The following is a 21,427-nucleotide window of genomic DNA, read 5'->3' on the forward strand; positions in this document are numbered from 1 at the left end:
TCCTGAAGAGGATTCTGTATGAATGTTCATGATTATTCCACAAATGAGGAAGGATTGTTTATGACCATTTTTATGATGGTGCTCCAGGTAAGCTAATGTAGTAATCTGTTTTTTTTTATAATAAGTACAATGCATGAAAAGGTATACACCCAATTTAGGCAGCTTAAAATAGGTCATTGTTTTGCTTAAATGAACTCTACAACAGCTTAGCAACACATCCTCATTTGAAACAGTGCAGCTCACCAGGTCACCGTAGTGATGATTTTATATAAAGGCTGTTTTCTTTTGGCACATGAATAGATGACTTGTGAGAGTTTTAAAAGACGTGTCAATTAAACTGATAGCATATTGTGAGGAATTGTGTGAAGGAAGGAAATCCTCCTCCACTCCCCTCAGTATTCAGTGTGCTCTAATTAACTGATGTCACTTCATGTGCCATAAACAGACTGTTTACAGCTTCAACAGAGGAATTTCATAAAGTCTTGCTAAAAAAAATTAATGAAAAGCAATCAAATAACATCTGTCACGAGTATTAACACATAGTTTTAGGCCAGTGTAAAATATATGTGGGCAGGGCTCACATAAATAAATGTTTCTTTTTTTTATTTTTGTATGTATGTTTAGAAAACTGTTTTAATGTCTTTACAGATTTAGATCATGGATGCTTGATTTACGATCTGTTGTGATACAAAGTTTAAATTGCAATTCTGCATGAACTACCAGGGTACACCAGTCCTATTAAAAAAAAGAGGCAAGAACTTAGTTATGAAAATCAGTATTTTGAAAGGGATAAAGAAGAAATGTAATGGAAATGAGCAGAATCAAACAAACACTACCGGTGTGGCCGAGGTGTAACTTGGAAGAAACCAACTTTCACAGACGGGATATAATAAAAGTTATCTTTATACGATTGCTTGAACAATTATAAAAATTATTATAAAACAAACGGTAGAGTACAAGATCTTATAAATAAATGCAGACACATTGCCCCGTGTTCGGACACAATCGCTTCTAAATTAAATTAGCGATATAATAAAAGTTTTATTTAGTATCTCTTCCTTTCTCCCCCCCGCGTTTATATTGGTCTGATCCAGCATTCCTGTAACTAGGGGAAACAAGACGCAAGCCAATGTCCACATGGCCAAAGTAGTATATGTATTATTGTATATATTCTTACCGAACAGAAGTTACTTTATATATAAAATTAAATGTTACACTTATTTTTTTTTTATTATTGCAAACTTTAAAATATCAGCTGCTATTTTGGAAAATATAGCAAAACAGGTGAATGGTTTGCTTTGTAAGTAGTGGATAAAGCGTTTCCATACTTCTGTAATCCTGAAACTGTGGGTGAGTGCAGAAGTTATACGAATTGTTTTGAATTAAAACAGCAATGCCTATCAATTCAAGTAAACCTTTGGAGCCACGCAGCTTTATTATTATAAGGCCGCTTCCCATTAGCCCTCCAAAGGGACAGAAACTCCAGGCAAGAAGCGACACTGTGTATAGCGCCTGGGAACCATGCAGGGAGCACGTCTTCAGGGAGAATTACCACCGGAGACAGAAGCAGCTCAGCCAGCAAGGCTACTGGACAGCTAGCGGGAGACTGTACCAGGAGATTGGAGAGCCGCTTTACCTCGACCCGAAGAAACTAATCCTTCACTCGCTGGGGCAGCAGGACCAGGTCAGTGGTAATAATAATAATAATAATAATAATAATAATAATAATAATAATAATAATAATAAATAAGAAGCACCAGAATGAACTCGATTTATTCTCTAGAAACATAATTTTTCAAATGACCCTTTTGTACAGATCGTTTTAAATCTGTTTTTAAAGCCAGACTTGTCAGTTCTGTAAAAGTCAACATCTGAATCAGATTTCAAGCAAGATGGCCTGGATCCCAAGTCCAAGTCTATATCGCACCAGCTCCGTGTTGCACCCTGTGCAGAGTTTACAGCAGCAGGACACTTTTAGTGAGTTTCGTCTAACACTAAAGTTGACAGGTGTTTTTTCTTGGTCCATGACTGGTGACATTGCCTGACCTTAACCTTGCCTGATAATTTGCTTGATCTGACATTTTTTAATTATTGTTTTCAGCTCTTAACAGTTGCATATTTGAAGTTAGCTGTAACATTTTATAAGGAACTTGAACTCTGCAACTGTTTGAGAGAGGAACACAATTAAAAATGTCTACTTAAGCAAATGATCAGTTCAATGAAGGGTCTAGTTAAGTAATGGAGAGCTCAGTTGAAATGAAAACCAGCACACACTGTGGGTCTCCAGGACCAGGGTTTGAGAAGCACTGCTCTAAACCATTGCAGGAAGAGTGATTAAAAAAAAAACACCACAATAACAAGTGCTCTGGCTTTTCTGTTCCGTGCCACATCATGGATCATTATTGCTGTGTTACCTGTTTGACAATGTGGGCAATAATCCTGACACTATCAGTACACTGGAGCGGACATTTGAAAAGAGCTTTGAAACAGACTTTAAAGTGTAAAAAGTTGCCAGGATGTTAACAATGCAAAGTAAAAGTACAGGTATGTTATTTAAACAGTTGTAGCTGCACGTGGGGACGGGCAGCGTTATATTTTTCGGAACCCTGTTACTCTTTAAAGCCCTGCAAAGGGTTTCAGAGAGATAATTTACACGTTTATTCCTTGCCTGATAGATGCTCAGAGACCCAGAATTTCTGAAGGCTGTACTATGATGCTGTTGTCTCTGAGAAGCTGAAGTGCCAGCTCTGTAGACTGAATACTGTTAGGAGAGTACAGCAAACACAGGGAGGATTAACAAAAATAATAATAACATTAATAATAATAATATCATTATTATGGGGCCAGATGTATTATCTAAACCAATTTTTGAATTAAAGTCGCTTTGGTGGAACTGACATGCATTAGTCACTTTGCAGAGAATCGTTTGTTGAGAATCATGATCACAAAGCTACCTGACACACACACACACACACACTCACACACACACACATACACACACACACACACACACACACACACACACACACACACATGGGACTGAGAAATAATGTGCTGCAAAGGGTCTGGCATCAGCACGAATACACTGTTTCATTTATCTTTTTATTTCTGTAGCTCACAAAGGGAATACACCTGGGGGTCGGCAAACGTTAATGCATCAAAAGTATCACAGCGTGTGCGTTTGTGCTTTAAATAGCATGGGCAGAGGTGTGCAATTCTAGAGTCTAGTGGGTGATGGGAGATTCGATGTTAAATGAGTCCTTTATTTCTGTGGACATTACATTCATCATGATTATTACAGGTGCAGTATAAAGGACAGAGGCAGTGTATGGGTACTCCCATTAACACTAAAACTTGCAGTATCGTTTTTGTTTTCTGATTGTGTGTTAAGCTTCATTGTTGCTATTTTTATCATTATACATTATTTAAACTGGACATCTCACAATGCAGAGGTTACTGCAGAGCAATCATTTGCTTTGTGATGTTGTATTTCAGTCAGGAGCTTTTGCATGTGCTGTATGTCTGGGCAGGACTCAAACTGTGGAGCACAGTTCCCCTGTGATGTCGGAGCATTTCTACGAAGTATAAAAGGTGTGAAGTTGTGGGTTTGCACGTGTGAGTATAGAGTGTGAACTGGAGCTGTCTAATCTACACAACAGCAGCTTTCAAGGGTTCCAGTGCATTTTCACTTCACTGTTGCCAGTCAGTTACAGGAATGCTTTTCTTTCTCTTTATGCTGTTTTATTAAATTCAATTTAAATAAAAAGGGTCTAGTTTTCTTGCTGTGATTGTAGGTCATGGTGATCTACTTTTTTAAGCAACTAATATCTCTAATTTTGCAATCTTTTTTTTTTTTTTTTTTTTTTTTTTATTGTTCTGGTGAAATCTTTTTTTTTTTTTTTACACTATCTTCTGTACAGTTGACCTATTTCAGTTTGTGAAACACATCTATGAAGCTATTAGACCGAAGCTGCCATGATGTGTGGATGTAACCTTCAGAGATTTAGTTTAAATGAGGTCATCTATCAATGGCTGCAGGAAGTAACCAAGTGAGAAACCTAGAGCGGCTTTGTGTGTAATACATCACTATGACAACGGTCATCTGTCAATATCTCAGGTGTGCCTGTGTGTGACTGTCACAACAGGGTGTTGAACTTTTACAAACCTATTTGATTGCATTGAAACAACAAGCTTTACAAATGCTTGAATCATATTTGATGAGCAATTCTTGAGAAGTAGCTACAACGTATGTGGGATACTTTCACAGGGCAATGCCACATTCTTATGAAGGTGCTTCAGCAAGGGTCATGTTAATACTGTAAGTGAAACAGGGACCATGGTGTTATACACCACCCTCAATATCAGACACAAGACACTTGAAACCAAAACATATAAAGTCAAGTCATTTACAAATGTGTGGTGTTCTGATCAACAGAGCATGTTCGATACCTCTGTATTCCAGATATGTAAACTGTATATTATATAGTGCTGATTAATTAATTGACTTTAATAAATTACATATATATATATATATATATATATATATATATATATATATATATATATATATATATATATATGTGTGTGTGTGTGTGTGTGTGTGTGTGTGTGTGTGTGTTTATTTATGTTTTGTTAGATATGTAAAGATGAGCATAACATCAGAACAGAAGACATACAAGAAGATAACACAAGTGAAGCAGCCCTGGGCTCAGGCACCGAGAGGAAGGTATTTCTGTCTGTCATCCTTCTACTGTTTGGAAACTCCCAGTCGGAGATAGAGGCAATATCCCTCTTTCATTTCAATATCCCTCTTTCATTTCAGGCAGGATTTGTGCTTTAGGTTGGTTTTATTAGTTTTAACTACAGATGCAATGCAGGTGTGATGATAGAGATAGGATACCTTTCTCTTCAGATGTAATGCTTAATCTCACACCAGAAGCTATACTTCTCCCCCTGGAGGCAAAAGATTTACATCGCTGTGCAGTCAAAAAGAAATGTGAAGGTTTATTGTAGCTGCCTTTTAGTACTCAAACAGGAACATTTCCTGAATGTGTTTTTAGAACAGTGTTTAATACGAATGAACGTAGAATACGAGAGCCTGAGCCTGTTTAAATTAGCACTGATTGAAGTCTGCACCATTGCCTAGGTTCTGTTTTATGTTTTTGATACAGAGCTTGTTTGTAAATGTTTATGCACTTTTCTACAGCTGCTATCTTCTTTGGGGTAGCACGGTTCAAAGTTTAATTCAGTTCAGACTCCCAGGGTTCGGATTAGAGAGCTTCTACTGTACACAAATGAAATATTTTCTTAAAGATAATAGGAACTGAATAGGAAACCATGCCAGTATTGTATCAGATTGAATAGGAAACCATGCTGGTATTGTATTGGATTGAATAGGAAACCATGCTGATATTGTATTAGATTGAATAGGAAACCATGCTGGTATTGTATTAGATTGAATAGGAAACCATGCCAGTATTGTATTAGATTGAATAGGAAACCATGCTGGTATTGTATTAGATTGAATAGGAAACCATGCCAGTATTGTATTAGATTGAATAGGAAACCATGCTGGTATTGTATTAGATTGAATAGGAAACCATGCTGGTATTGTATTAGATTGAATAGGAAACCATGCTGGTATTGTATTAGATTGAATAGGAAACCATGCTGGTATTGTATTAGATTGAATAGGAAACCATGCTAGTATTGTATTAGATTGAATAGGAAACCATGCCAGTATTGTATTAGATTGAATAGGAAACCATGCTGGTATTGTATTAGATTGAATAGGAAACCATGCTGGTATTGTATTAGATTGAATAGGAAACCATGCTAGTATTGTATTAGATTGAATAGGAAACCTTGCTGGTATTGTATTAGATTGAATAGGAAACCATGCTGGTATTGTATTAGATTGAATAGGAAACCATGCCGGTATTGTATTAGATTGAATAGGAAACCATGCTGGTATTGTATTAGATTGGATAGGCTACATACTGTATAATATATGCTGTCTATTTCCAGTACTAATGTAAATATATTTTCTTCCTTGTAGGTTTCATCAGAAAAATGGCTTCATCTGAAGAACAGAGAGAACGAACAAAAAATTCTCAAGAGACACCTGTCTCATACAAGGTAGACCTTTCACTCCTCCAATACAAATTCTCAAGAGACACCTGTCCTGTCTCATACAAGGTAGATCCTTCACTCCTCCAATACAAATTCTCAAGAGACATCTGTCCTGTCTCATACAAGGTAGACCTTTCACTCCTCCAATACAAATTCTCAAGAGACACCTGTCCTGTCTCATACAAGGTAGATCCTTCACTCCTCCAATACAAATTCTCAAGAGACACCTGTCCTGTCTCATACAAGGTAGATCCTTCACTCCTCCAATACAAATTCTCAAGAGACATCTGTCCTGTCTCATACAAGGTAGACCTTTCACTCCTCCAATACAAATTCTCAAGAGACACCTGTCCTGTCTCATACAAGGTAGATCCTTCACTCCTCCAATACAAATTCTCAAGAGACACCTGTCCTGTCTTATACAAGGTAGATCCTTCACTCCTCCAATACAAATTCTCAAGAGACACCTGTCCTGTCTCATACAAGGTAGATCCTTCACTCCTCCAATACAAATTCTCAAGCGACACCTGTCCTGTCTCATACAAGGTAGATCCTTCACTCCTCCAATACAAATTCTCAAGAGACACCTGTCCTGTCTCATACAAGGTAGATCCTTCACTCCTCCAATACAAATTCTCAAGTACAGTATGTGTGCCTCTTTATGGACAGATTGTTTCTAAACTTATCAGCTTGCTAAAACTGTTTTTAATGGTGCCTTGGGTCTCACAGCAGGTATTATAAATTCATCAAACCTTGCAGCTCTGCCCTTTTGTAAAATAGCTAAGGAGCATTGCAAACTTCCTTGCTGTCATCCATCCATTCTGCAAAGTTTCTTTTCTTCTTTTCGATATCCTTGTGGCTTTTCAGTATGTGTGTTATTCCTCATCTGTGCAGCGTAGACAGTAAATATCTACCAGCCTGCTGTCAAGAGAACTTCAGTGCAGAAAGTTTTTGAAGACGAATGTGTGCAAGAAGCAAATCTGCAGAATTGCTTTGCAGTGCTCAGGTGGAGGTGGATTTATAAAGCCAATAGGTCTGAATCAAGTCACTGATAACATTTTCCCTGCTTGCATACCATAAATCAAAAACGCCTTGTCAGATTAGCATGGAGAATTTGAATCTCTGTGTCCTTATTATCTTTTGTGGACTGAGATCAATGCTTTCTGTGTGGGTTCAATGCAGCATAAATGTCAAGGCTCAGTATCAGCCCCAGTGCAGAGGGAACTCTGTAACTTGAATACAACATGAGTGTTTGAGCTTCATGGACCCTGAGACCCATTTACTCTCTGGTGAGTAAGGGGTTAGAAACTTCAACATGACACATGCACCTTTTAAGGGAACCTACAGCACAGTCGTGTGGACAGTATGCTCACCTGAATTACCTAGCGAGACGATCCATCACATCTTAATTGCTTTCTAATTAGAAAGAGTTATTATAAATGCAATCTGAGAAGTGGGAGCCATGTTATGAACACCTTGACTCACACACAGGATTCTAACTAGGGCTGAAGGAGATGCAATTCAGCTGAACCTACATGCACTTAGTCAGACCTAGTCACCTATTTTACATTCTCTCTGCACCTTAATCACCAGTGATACATTTTCCAGAGGAAATCTTTTGTCTTTCACCAAGCCTGTAAATACTATTGACATGTCAGAGTTTATTCCCAACAGAAACAAAATCTACAAACCAGAGCAACTTGTGGACCTTTTAAAAGCTAATTTTAGATTTAGGAAGGCAATACAAAAAATACATCAAGGTTATAATAACCGTAATTTTCCTGTAACAGTCAAGTAGTTACTACACATCAGCATCAATTTGAGAAGCGTTTTCATTTCCAAATGGATGTCAATGAAAAGCAAGTTGCATGCTGATCGTGAAAGGCAGATCAGACTGACAGCAAACAAATGTTCTGAGGATGACTACTCACTGGTGCTAAATTGCTGTAATAAACTTATTATTATGAATTTTACTGGCATCGTAGGTTGCTTAAATGGATGTTTCATTTGTAGTTGTCGACTTATGGGGGAGACAAAGTTATTACATTCTCACTCTAATTACAAGGATCAGACACAAGCGCCTGGTGCTGCTGGAATAATGCTATGCTTACCCTGCCATCTCTGTTTAGGAGAGCTTGTAAATGATTCATGTAAGGGAAGGCATGGGATTTTTAAGGTACGTTTCTAAAGCCAAGCTATAGTGTGCTGCTTGATGGAGCCCCTACATGAATTACCCGGGTTGTTGTATCCACAGACAGCTGGTGTCCGCAGTGAAGCAGGGTCGGGGTTATTTCCAGATGCTGCAGAGGGAAGAGTGTGATCTGCGTAATGCCCAGCAGGAGGAGCAGCGGAGCTTCTCTGAGAGCCAGCGCACTGAGTGCCAGCCCCCCAAATACTCCTCTGACAAGGAGGTTACAGAGAGGTAACGAGGGAGGCTTCTGCACCCACACTCCCTTTATTACAGTTGAGCCGGATGTGTTCACTGAAAAGGATGAAACATGACTCCAATCTGGTTGTCTGCTTATTCTGACAAGCTGTTCTTACTCTAATAACCGATTAACCATGTTGATTTTAGTTTTTTCAGAACTGAAATACCTGCACAGCGAAGCGGCTTGTACAGGAAATCTTCCAAGAAGATTTCTGCCGTGCGACCATTCACCCCGGTTCACTCCTCCCTTACCTGCCCACGAGTGACCGAAACATCTGTGTGAGTATTATTATTATTATTATTCATTTCTTAGCAGACGCCCTTATCCAGGGCAACTTACAATTGTTACAAGATATCACATTATACATTATTTCACATTGTACAGTTATCACATTATTTTTACATACAATTGCCCATTTATACAGTTGGGTTTTTACTGGAGCAATCTAGGTAAAGTACCTTGCTCAAGGGCTTATATAGAGGGGAGGGAGGCACAATCCTTCCTTGCATGATACATTGATGTATAATGAAAGAGGTTTGTATTGTGATATATTAACAAACATATTTCCAGCATTCCACTTGGGGTGAAGCTGAGAAAATCAGCTAAGAAATGATACACTGTTGTGCTTTACTGTTACTCTGACCCGCGTATATTAAAAATAAAGTGAGTAAGAAACTGTAAGCAGATAAAAACCCAGAATCAATATTAAAGATTGAACATCATTTTTCATACTTGTAGATCACTGTGCCTACGCTTCTTGCTTGAAGAAACAATGATGTCATCGACACTGTCTGATGGTGCTGTTATTTCAAGCATGCAGTCTCTTAAAAAGCTGTTTGGAATGCACCATGCAGTCGAAATGTGGGAGTGCATAATTGAGTACAGTGTGCATTATTCAGTGTCTCAATGAAATGTGTTCATACTTGTAGAGATTTATTCTTCCTGATACACACAAATTAATGTTTTATTCTGGCGCAATGAAAATAATGGTCCCCTGGTATATGAAACAAGAAAAGAACAGCAATTTCAAAAGTCATTATCTGTGTTTGGATGGATCGTAATAGGAAACACTTTGCCTGCCTGGTTCGTAAGGACTTCAGGTTGATAGATAGCCATGCTGAAATGGGAAACGTCATTATTATTTGAATGTCTAAGACAGATAAATCGGCTCTGCACATGTTCATGTGCTGAGGGTAATGGAGTGAATGTATTCACCATGAAGGAACAGAGATAGAAACAGGAATCACACAGCCTGCTGGCATTCAGGAGGTAGAGCAATCATCTTTGGCTCAGAGGCTGCAGGTTTGCATTCCTTCTGAGATGCCAAGAAACAGCAGGATTTAATGCGAATCTGCTCATCATAAAGCACGTACTATATTTTGATTCCAAAAGTTGTCGTTCTGTTTTGTGATCAGCATTTCAAAATGTCTTGCCTTCAGATATATTTATAATTGCATGTTTAACAGGAGGATCAAACAGAATCACTGGCTAGTTATTTGTGCTGTGTTTATATATGATAAGAAACATATTATACACCTGCAATAACAGTATAAGGCCACAGGGTGGCATATGGTCGTTGCATAAATCTGTTTAAATAGGGTTTATTTAGTTTATGCTACACAAACAGCTCCTGTATATGTATATGTGTGTATGTGTATGTATGTGTATATATATATATATATATATATATATATATATATATATATATATATATATATATATATAGTCCCTGTATTTCACATCCTATACATTCATAATTGATATTTTTTTAAAAGCCTTGCCTGGTTTTGCTCTTTGTATCAAAGCTCTGTCACAATCGACCATTCACAGTATTAAAATATAGGATTCAATTTCCAATACAATAAAAAGTTGCCACTTTTAATTTGTTTTAGGGGGAAAAAAAAAATCAATGGAGTTGTTAATGTCAGAATGGGAATGTCCTGCCATTTTAATTACACACCCTATTTACTTGTATTTTTCCTGCTACAAATGTATTGATTGATTATTGACTTAAATATAAATCCCAGAAAGACCCTTGAGCAAAACATGTTTTTTCTTTCATTGCAGAGAAACGGTTTTTCGCCAGCTGTGTTCTCTGAACTGGCTCTTGGAGGCTTTAACTGCAGAGCCTGCAGGTGGTGCAGGGCCTGTCTCTTCCTGCTGGAGTTTAAAGTAAGCACACTTTATGTGTGTGTGTATATTAGCAAGTACAGTTAGACCAGGTTATGTGAGTTAGGGCATGTCTTTTTTGATGTGCACGATTAAGAACATTTGGAGCAGATTGAATCACTGTTCCATGCAATGTGTTTGGACATGAACTTGAAGTGCTGGGAAGTAGAAAGTACAATAATTGGCTTTGCATTACATTTTGCCTGTCCTTTTAACCCTTGCAGAACTACAGTTTACCTCACTAGATGCTGCTGTCACAATAAACTTGAATTAATAAGTTCAAATGTTCAAATGACCACAAAGCCAATCTAGAGTAATGACAATTCAATACCCCAAATAATGTAGTAATAGTGTGTCATGAACTTGTTGCAGAGTAAATATATAGGTTACACTGAATTCCCTGATTGCTTTAAAAATGATTGTGCCAAATAGACAGATTGATACAATTCCTAACACTGAAAGGAACAATCCAAGTAGAACTGTACAGAACAGTATATGGAGTGGAATACTAATCTTCAAAGGACTGCAATTCTTACTGCTGAAGCACCGAGCAACACAAGAAGAACATTCTGTGAGGCCCATATGACAGCCTCAAGCTTTTAATAAAGCATGGCCTGTGCAGTATCCAATTTGATATTAAACTGTAAGCTTGGAGGGGAAATGACCTGATGATATTACTGGATGGGAGCTGGAAGTGTATTACAGAGGAAGTTAATTCTTTATTTCACTGTTGTAGCTTGGCTCAGGTTTTATCCTGCCACCGTTTCACTGAAGTGAATTATCATTTCTATTAAGTTTAGTGCCCAAACCTCACCTTACAGGCAACATAAAACTCACTGTTAAAGGGCAGAAATACACTGTAGGTGTCACTTTTGTCTTATAAGTTCATTCTTTTTTTGGAATTTCTTTCTTTTTTTAATTATTGCTATTTATTTATTTGTTTAGAGATCCGGGTGGAAGCAAGATGACAGTGAAGAGACTGAATAAAGAAAAAGCCATCGAGACAAAATGGAACCACTTTATTACACAGCCTAAGGTATTGTCATTTTTCACTGGGATGAAAACATCCCAGTTCAGGGATTCCTTGCAGCACAACTCATTGTGAGGGTGTTTACCAGTCTGATGAATGGATTAGTCCTTGTGTTTAATTGGCTATGTATGTATTTGATCTCCATTCTGTGCATTATCAAGGCAAAATCTGTATTTTGAAAGCATTTTTTTTTTTTGCACTGAATGTAATTATGTTGAAAGTGATGGGAGGCTAATGCGGCTGAACAAGCCTGTGCCCAGTCATAGATATTGCATAGATATTGCATTTTAAACCTAACTGATATATAAATATTGTATTGGTTTATTTCTAGCCAAGAAAGTCTGCCTCCAGGATCCTTCGCAAAGTATCAGTGAGGTCCAGGAACACCTTCATGAGCTCCTCCCGGCTCAGCGTGATGTCATCCACTCTGAGCATGTCTTCCCTGACCCCCGGCTCTGAGGACCTGCCAATGGGAGCCTCAGGGGGGGCTGTGGGAGGAGTCTGTGAGAGCCAGGACAGCCAATCCGCAGCTAACATCTCTGCACAGCATCAGGACCAAGAGGAGGAGGCACCGCTGAGTGACTGTACGCATCACAACCCGCTTCTCTATTCTAATATACAGCAGACCCTGATACTGATGTGATAGCAGATGGAAATGCCGCCACATTGTTCATTATTAGTTCTGTGAGCTATTAAGAATGATGTGTCCAGCAGGTGGTGTTGCTTTCTGTTCTAGTGAATAACATCCACCGATTGTGTAGGGTAATAAGGATTGATCGCTTGCATTGTTTAAATGTCTGAATCCCAAGCCCTGAAACAAAGAGGAGTTGAAAGATCAATAGCATCACATACTGCGGGCTTCATTTATCAAACTGATACAGTATAGTCTATTAAACAGGTTAACATTTGAATAAAGATACATACTTATCCAGAAAAAGCAACAGAACTGCAAATGAGCTGAGCCTTAGATAAAACACCGGCGACACAGCAACATGCACCCCTTCACATGGAGATGCAAATAACTATGAACGGCATGCCTCAAAAGATTCACTGTGTCTGACCCTTCCAAGATAACCTTAAGGACAGCGGGTACAGCAGCGTTTGACACGACGCTGTCCACTGTTTCTGAACTGACGGGTGATCTCTGGAAAGGGTTCCGGTTGGCTGGAGCGGAGAATGAGAAGTATCAGCGCCCCATCTGTGTTCTCATTCTCAGTGCCAGTCGACAGCAACAACCTTGCATACACCTCAGTGTGGAGCTGGTTGTCATGGGAACACTCAACTCAGGCAGTGAAGGGGCGACTTTACTGCATCCAGCCTCTCTGAGCAGAATTCTGTCGGATAAAGGAAACAAATCAATTTGAATATTGGGCCTGCATCTGCATGTAATACAAATCTACAAAAGGTTATTGAAGTTTTTGCAGGATTGTACCACAGTTAAGGATTCTCAACAAATGACAAACAAGAACACATATAGGCTATTACGCATAACCATAACCCTATTAGACCCAAAAAGACCTTACTGCACTGGCAAAAACCCAGCACGTAGCCATACACAGCTGATCTCTTTAAACAAATAGACAAAGCAGGCTGGAGAAACCGAAACTTTTTACTAACCAATTACTCTGTAAAGGTAGTTCAAAAAAAGAATCGCTTGCTTTTTGTTTTAATTATAAAACCGCTTTTGGCGCCACCAGCTGGCCATTGTTGATATTGTAAAACAAATACTTCTTACAGTAGATAGCCAGCAGTGTTTTAATTAGTCGTACTGCACGACTCCGTTCAATCTGACGTTGTGCGATGTATGTGTTGGCCACCAGAGGGAGCTCTTCTGCTAGTGCTATATTTTACACAGACCCGTAATTTCCAGAAATATGCACTGAATTTTGTAGTTTAAATGTTCTGAGCTTACTATAATGTACAAATGGTTCAGGTTACACATTATTTTATTTGAAAGCATGTCTGTGAGTTGAGATTACAGTATGATTCAAATTCCTTACCCAACATGTAGCAGCAGTGAGTTTTCTAGAAAGCGACCTGCATTTAAAAAGAATGGCAGTTTTTTTACATTGAAGTGACTGCTGTTATACAGATTGTGTTTGTGCAAGACAGTGAGTGTTTCAGGAGCGCGGAAGTGAAGGCTTGATTGTGCATACTAGAAACTCAATTTAATAACATTGATTTCATGCCAACAATAAGCTTTGATAGCTGTGCAGATAGCTTTGGATAATTACTGTTGTTTGCAGTATTCTGCTCTACAATCATTGAAACAGTGTTTTGTTTTTCAGATGGGGTCTGATTTTATTGTAATAGTTTTTAAGGGTGGAAGGTTTGATGCTTTTTGTTTCCTGTTTCTGCTGTGTCCCGTCCCCCTTATCTCTATCAGTGAGCATGTGTACTGAGGCCTGTGTCCACTCCCGCTATTGGAAGCTTCAGGCCACCAGTATATCTGCATTCCTTCAGCACACTTCAGCTGAGCACAGCCAATCTTTAAATGTCACTGGATTTATAACTCAGATGAGTAAACACAAATGTCATACACCATTAAATGCAGTTTTATTTTCTTTGTTTTGTGGCATTTGAATCTTTTTGTAATGCCTGGGAGACACACAGCTAAGCACTGGCAGCTGTCATTTCAAATGAATATTGTTGAAACACGTTGTGCTTTCTGTTGCAGATCATGCATTATAGAAATGCAGGGACGTTCGCTGATGATCTGCTTTACAGGGATGTCCTGGCTTGGCCTGTATTCGGCTCAAGCTTGGATACCAGGGTTAACATCCCTGCTGGTCTTTTAAAGAGTGTCATGGGGTCCCTTTGGAGAATAACTATTGTAATGACTTGTGTCTGCAGACCTGCAGAAGCTGTTAGAATCTGTTCATCAGGCTGTGGACAAGGAGCTCCACAACACAGACCAGGAGAAAAAACATCCAAATGAAAGGTGTGCTTCTGTAAAGTAATAATCATCTGGAGTTCAGTGATGATGAGTAATAGAGATCACGTGGTCTAAGTGGTTAAACTTCTTCATGCAAGTCAAGCAGAGAGCTGTAATATTTGACAGCAATGTAATCGGCACATTCAGTGATTTCTGTTTGTTTTGTTATTCTGTCTTATAACAATGACTGAACATGCATATGAAATGAGAGAGAGGCAGTTCAATAGAATTATTGGTGTGTGATTTGTTTCTATATTGGTGTCAGGTCTAGAACCAGCACAAAGGAAATGTTACTTGTGCTTATTCTTTAATTCCCTTTGGATCTCATTGTTTCCATCAGCTCTTTAGAATCCAATTACATCAGTGGAAGAGGAAGTCGGGATAAGCAAGTGGGAACGGACACAAAACCACAGAGGCCTAAAAGGTGCACTTCAGTGTTTCTGCAACACTCTACTGTAAAACTGTCCAGAGATTAGAATACGTTTAGAAAGACAGCTCAAATAAAAATAGATCCGTCTGCAAATGATTTTAAATAAATGCTGCATGAAGTTACGCACAGGTTGTGGAGTTTGCACTTTTGTTTTTTGTTTGCACTGGTAAAACATCTCTAAAAGATGTCCTGTATACATGCATACAGAACTATTAGAATTGGACAAGCTGGATCACAAAGAGAAAATTCAGCTTGAATTTTATAAACCCTGAGAATCAAGATCCGTCAGAGTGCTTAGAGCCCTTTAATTATATTACTTAAGTCCTTGGCAGTATATTAAAGTAGCAGGTCCTAATTAAGCACAGGGGTATGCCCTTTGATGCTATGTGTGGTATAGGGCTGTATGTTAAATGCCTATGTTATTAATGTCATAGTTTTAAATGTGCCTTGGTAACGTTTTAACTGAGATTTTGCATTACTCAAGCTCTTTCTTCTCTGTTTACACTCAAAGCTCTCCTGCAAATCGATGCTCTGAAACCAGTCAGTTCATTGCAAGTAAATCTTCACTGTCATCGGAGATGAGAGACAAATTCAATGAGACGGCTGAGGAAGCTGTATTGTGTCTGCAAGACACTTTGGAAAACACTGCTAAGTAAGTGTAACCCTATCAGCAACACCCAATATAAAGTTCAGGTCTTCTTTCACAGCGTGAAATTCATGGGTAAGGATTCATTACCTTTGTGTTCCCTGGGTATCTGTGTAGAATGAATGCAGAAGTATGAAGCAAGTGCATCACATGAATCAGTGTATCGTACTGACATGGGAATCGGCCCCTGTAATTATGTACCATCATGTCCCCATTTTAAGGAATGTCTTTTTGTTAAAGCTCCATGCTATTGATGCGATAATTCACATTGAAACAAACATTGCCTCACATTTCCTACATCTTCTTGTGCCAGACCCCCAGTGACATGTATTTATGTTGGCTTTGGGATGCAATGAGGGATCCTATCTTTATGTGTAATTTGCAGGAAGCGTTGGGAGAACAGTACGCGCAAGTTTCAATCTCTGGAATACGTGACAGACTTCCACCGGGACATCAGTCTACTAAGAGCAGCAGCAAATAAATCTGACAGCAGGGATGAGAACAGTCAGAAGAGCACGACGTGGTAAGAGTCTATTCTGCAACACCAGAACAAAATCACACAGGAACTGGTTTGCATTTCAAATGAGTAACTCTCTGTATATGGAACCCCATTTACTTATGCAGGAGGCTAAAATAAGAATCATCTATGTTTAAGATACTGCATACCCACAACTGGTAGATCGATGATTCATGACATTTTGTTGTTGTTCCTAAACTCTGGATAGATGATTACAGGATGTACAAAATTGATGAAGGTAAGAAACCTGAAGTAAGACTGATTGTTCAGCTGCCCCCTTTGTTTGCTCTGGGGTAGGTTTTCCGAGCTCCTGTCACTTATTCCTAAAGCCATGCTGGAGAGCCACAATGTCCAGAGCATCCTGGGAAAGCTATCCCGGCTTTGCCACAAGCAGAGCCTGAGAGTTGGGCCCAGCCACTTCCTGAAGGTTCTGAGTGGGATCCGGATGTGGGAGCTGTGCTCTCCGGATCTCTCTGTAGCGATTGAGGTACAGTTTACACACACTGCAGCACACAGGCCTGCGTTCACCAGATTTATTTATATCAGGAGAAGAAAATGATACTGAACCAATGCTCATTCAGTGGTCAGTGGGTTATTCCTAACTGAATTCAAGTCATTTAACACATGCTAAAAATAAATAAATACATAAATCAATAAATAAAGCAAGCATGGAAAACAAGAAGATCGACAGCAAGTCAAAGAGGTTCCTGTGAGACTGCTGGGCTTGAACCCACATTCCATACACTAACACTGTGGGTCACATACTGCTTCTAGATTGTCCGGGAGCACATTGTGCAGATGTCAAAAGAAGACTATGAAGCCTGGCTCCTGCCTAGAGTAGGACTGCCCCAGAGAGTGAGGAGCGCCCCAGCAGTGAGATAAAAGCCTGCCAGAGAGGAAGAGATCCTGCATCCTACATCTACTCAGCAAGAATTCCTATAGGTCTGTAACAGAAGATGCTGCACAATATTTCTGCACCGGTTGAAATCCAATTCCCAATTCGTATGCCATGAGAAAACTACTAGTCTTCAAACATATCATATAATTTTGTATTTATTTTTAAAGAATATTTTAGAAATGGTGATTTCCTCAGTGACATGTTAAAGGTAAAGTTTATATTTCATGTATTTTTATATATTTGTAAAGAACAGGCGCAGACTGAAAATAGATATGCTCAGCCTGCTGGACACACGCAAAAAAAATGACAATATCACAATAATCTGTTTTTACTTCGCTTCCTGACTTTTATACATCATAAAACATGAAATGCTGAAAACAGGGCATTCCTGTAAAACAGGACTTTTACACAGTCATGTAAACATGGCTGACAGTGAATTTACCAATGCTGAAGTCAGTTACAGGTGTGTGCTGAACCCCGAGGTGTCGGTTACAGGTGTGTGCTGAACCCCGAGGTGTCGGTTACAGGTGTGTGCTGAACCCCGAGGTGTCGGTTACAGGTGTGTGCTGAACCCCGAGGTGTCGGTTACAGGTGTGTGCTGAACCCCGAGGTGTCGGTTACAGGTGTGTGCTGAACCCCGAGGTGTCGGTTACAGGTGTGTGCTGAACCCCGAGGTGTCGGTTACAGGTGTGTGCTGAACCCTGAGGTGTCGGTTACAGGTGTGTGCTGAACCCTGAGGTGTCGGTTACAGGTGTGTGCTGAACCCCGAGGTGTCAGTTCAGCCTCTGATGCTGATCAGTTGCATGAGAGATAAAGACTATGACATTAACTAAGCAAATGTATTCCGAGACCATTCCTTTACGCTATTTGGTATTACTTACAAGTAATTGCCAACTTGCTTGCCAAACTGCCTGTCCTGTACAGTGAAATAATCATTTAAAAAAAAGCAAGTTTAATGTGATAATGACATGCATGTCAGGAACACTTTCAGTGTTGGGATGAAGAAGTATTTAATTTTAAAATAACCGATTCAACATTAAGATAAATATTGATAGTGGAACTTGTGGGGTCTATTTAATTTCACAGCTAATGCACTGTAGCGTAATTGAGTTTAAAATGGTCCTATACAGTAAGAAATCACTGACAAAGAGTAATTTGAGTAAATTGCTTTGCTCCAACAAGTGAAATGTTTTGCTGCTTCAGCTTTCCTTGCTATAACTGTTTTGTTTCACTAGGGGGTGTGATTGCATTTATGATACTTTTCATGTCTTGTTGGATGTACTTGTTTATTGGTTATGTATTTGAATTATTGTGCATTTTAAGAATATATGATTAAAAACAATGTAAACGATGTGCTGTTGTGTGTGTTTTAAAAGCTAAATGTGTTTTTCTTTTGCCCATTCAATGTACAAGATTGATATGAGCCGCTGCAAGGAACAAATAAATGTCCTTCAGTCAGAATGGACTTTTGACCTTTACTCTTGTGATTCCCTGCAATGATTACAACCCAAGGTTACAATTCACAAGAACAAACAAGCAATCTGTCTAGGACTTAGCTCAGCTTCATCAGACACGGTTCAGATTGGATTCCATTAAAAATACAAAACAAACCCTGTCCTATCAGTGTTGCTGAGTGGGGCCCTACATACCACGGGCACAATTACAAACCCTGTCCTATCAGTGCTGCTGAGTGGGGCCCTACATACCACGGGCACAATTACAAACCCTGTCCTGTCAGTGCTGCTGAGTGGGGCCCTACATACCACGGGCACAATTACAAACCCTGTCCTATCAGTGCTGCTGAGTGGGGCTCTACATACCACGGGCACAATTACAAACCCTGTCCTGTCAGTGCTGCTGAGTGGGGCTCTACATACCACGGGCACAATTACAAACCCTGTCCTGTCAGTGCTGCTGAGTGGGGCCCTACATACCATGGGGACAATTCTCAACAACAGCTGTAGCACCTCCAAGGCTGCCATTTAATTTAGTATTGTACTGATTTGTTTTGCAAATGTTTGTTGCCTGCTGTTTGTGACAAGCAACATTGCCCCACCAATATCACCAGCGATCACGTCACAGATGTAAATGGCAAATGACTAAACTTAGAAACAGGATTATAAAATAGTAAGGCAAAGCAGTATCAAGAAAAGCAGCTACACATATACAGATGCACCAAAGCAGCCATTAAATGCAGCTCTGACGGCACATTGAAGGATGCCCCTGTGAGTGGGTGTAGGGCTTCACAAGCTGTTCCCATAGTCAATAGTAATAAACCAGGCTAGTAATTCTTAACTTGTTTCCTGTGTTGCACTCAGCCCTGCGGAGTTTGCCCATGTGTTAAGGACATAAAGACCTGGTTTTTTTTATTTTAAGGTCATTGTCATGGCGTTCCAACCTTGACTTCTTGGTAGACCCTGTTATCGAAGTGGATAGTTAATAAAAACAAACCTTGTGTAACCAGCTTCTTATCTTTCCCTGTGACTCAAATTTGAATTGCTAGCATTTTCAAATTGCAGTTATTAAAGCCTCAAATTTACATACAACTGAGAGTCAAATGAACCTACCGCAAATAAACGGACCAGCTACTGTATGTACAATACACGTTTAGTACAGTAAAGCCACAACATGGATTGCTTTATATTAACATTCAAATGACTGTTAACTATGGATGTAAAGAGAATTCCATAAACCAATCAGCAGAGACAATAGCATCACAGTACTGTGCCATCATTCCCCTTTGATAAACTTCCATCTCTGTATCCTGCCCGCTTGTGTTGTGAAAGTGACAGAAACACCTGATTGATTGATTGATTGACTGATTGATAGATAGATAGGCGCACCTACTCTCAAATCCAATGCAAAGGGTGCCAGTGCAGTTTCATGCTGAACCTTGGACCCGTAGATTGCATAGGCCTATCTACAAGATGACATTCATAAAATAGTGAATTAACTCTCACAAGACTATATATGAAAATGTCAAGCCTGCAACCAGTCATGAAACTTTTAAACTGGGATTGAACTGCGCTCTGCTTTGCAGCTCGATTATGTAATCTCGGGTGCATTAACTAATGCAATGTGCTGGTGCAGTCACACTGCTAAAGTGATTGTTTGTGGATTGGTCTGTTTTCCAGAGATATTTGAATTGTATTATTCTTATGTCTATCATGGCAACGTTCTGCACACCTCCACTATTACAGGCTGGGCTGCTTCTCTCTTTGTCTTTCTCCTAAGGTCACACACAGCACTGCTAAACTGGTCTGTAACTCCTCGACGGAGGACTTGATAATGTTTAGTCTCGGAAGGTGCTGGAATGAGGAAATGCTTCAAGCTTAACAATGGTTAGTGCATTCTCATGAAATCTACAATCTGTTTTAATAAACTTCAGTGGACCCAAACTAAGCTTTCTGAATGCCACTCTGCCAGTGATGTAGCAGCAAGGAATTTGAATAACTCTTCAGTTTGAATACGTATTCGTTTCCATCAGATAATTACATTTACAGGAAAATGCCACCTTGCAGGTGTGGAAACAGCCCCAGGGTTAAAAGTGGAAACACTTGCTTGGGCACTATGTGAGAGAGCTGACCTGAACGCTTGCCTGGGCACTATGTGACACAGCTGACCTGAATGCTTGGCCGGGCACTATGTGAGATAGCTGACCTGAACGCTTGGCTGGGCACTATGTGAGATAGCTGACCTGAACGCTTGGCTGGGCACTATGTGAGATAGCTGACCTGAACGCTTGGCTGGGCACTATGTGAGAGAGCTGACCTGAACGCTTGGCTGGGCACTATGTGAGAGAGCTGACCTGAACACTGATAACAATGTAAGTAATAAACAGGATATAAATAACCCAATACAAGTGTCTGTGCCCTGAAATCAGCAAGTAGACCTGTATCCGCAGCATGTACAATATGTCACTACAAATGGACCCGAATGAATAGTTTCATAAGATTGAAACAAGCAGTTCTTAACTAATTCCCTTCACTAGCTAACCCAGTTTGTGTCAGTAATGTAAAAACTGCATTCTCCAAGAGCAGCACTGTATGTGCAATACATTCTTGTTAGAAATGTCTGCGCAAAATTCCCAAGATATTGCAATCGGAGCTCAGAATTAAGTTGGTTACTATTTGACCAAGTTTCAGCTCTGCTGAATTGGAGATTACAATGAAACTGTTACATGCATGCAGTGCACACCGGCCTTCATCACAATGCACATTCGGTATAATCGTTTACTAAGA

At 39.5% G+C, this 21,427-nt stretch overlaps 1 protein-coding gene across 3 annotated transcripts; it reads left to right on the top strand.

Moving 5' to 3' along the window:
- The first annotated feature begins 1,115 nt into the window (after positions 1–1,115).
- Positions 1,116–18,539, top strand: LOC117428081 (coiled-coil domain-containing protein 60-like). Of its 3 annotated transcripts, none has more exons than XM_058994111.1 (14): positions 1,116–1,684; positions 4,637–4,726; positions 6,059–6,138; positions 8,387–8,554; positions 8,708–8,839; positions 10,629–10,733; positions 11,676–11,766; positions 12,092–12,344; positions 14,614–14,701; positions 15,036–15,119; positions 15,637–15,777; positions 16,157–16,294; positions 16,559–16,775; positions 17,063–18,539. In XM_058994111.1, the coding sequence occupies exons 1-14, from the start codon at positions 1,394–1,396 to the stop codon at positions 17,168–17,170; spliced, it is 1,986 nt and encodes a 661-aa protein (XP_058850094.1). In that variant the 5' UTR covers positions 1,116–1,393; the 3' UTR covers positions 17,171–18,539. The 3 variants fall into 3 exon arrangements, with proteins under 3 accessions (XP_058850094.1, XP_058850095.1, XP_058850096.1); XM_058994112.1 differs by having other exon boundaries at positions 16,586–16,775; XM_058994113.1 differs by lacking the exon at positions 16,559–16,775 and having other exon boundaries at positions 17,063–17,142.
- The last annotated feature ends 2,888 nt before the right edge of the window (positions 18,540–21,427 follow it).

Source organism: Acipenser ruthenus, chromosome 21 (genome assembly GCF_902713425.1).
Source record: "Acipenser ruthenus chromosome 21, fAciRut3.2 maternal haplotype, whole genome shotgun sequence".
NCBI classification, from domain to species: Eukaryota; Metazoa; Chordata; class Actinopteri; order Acipenseriformes; family Acipenseridae; genus Acipenser; species Acipenser ruthenus.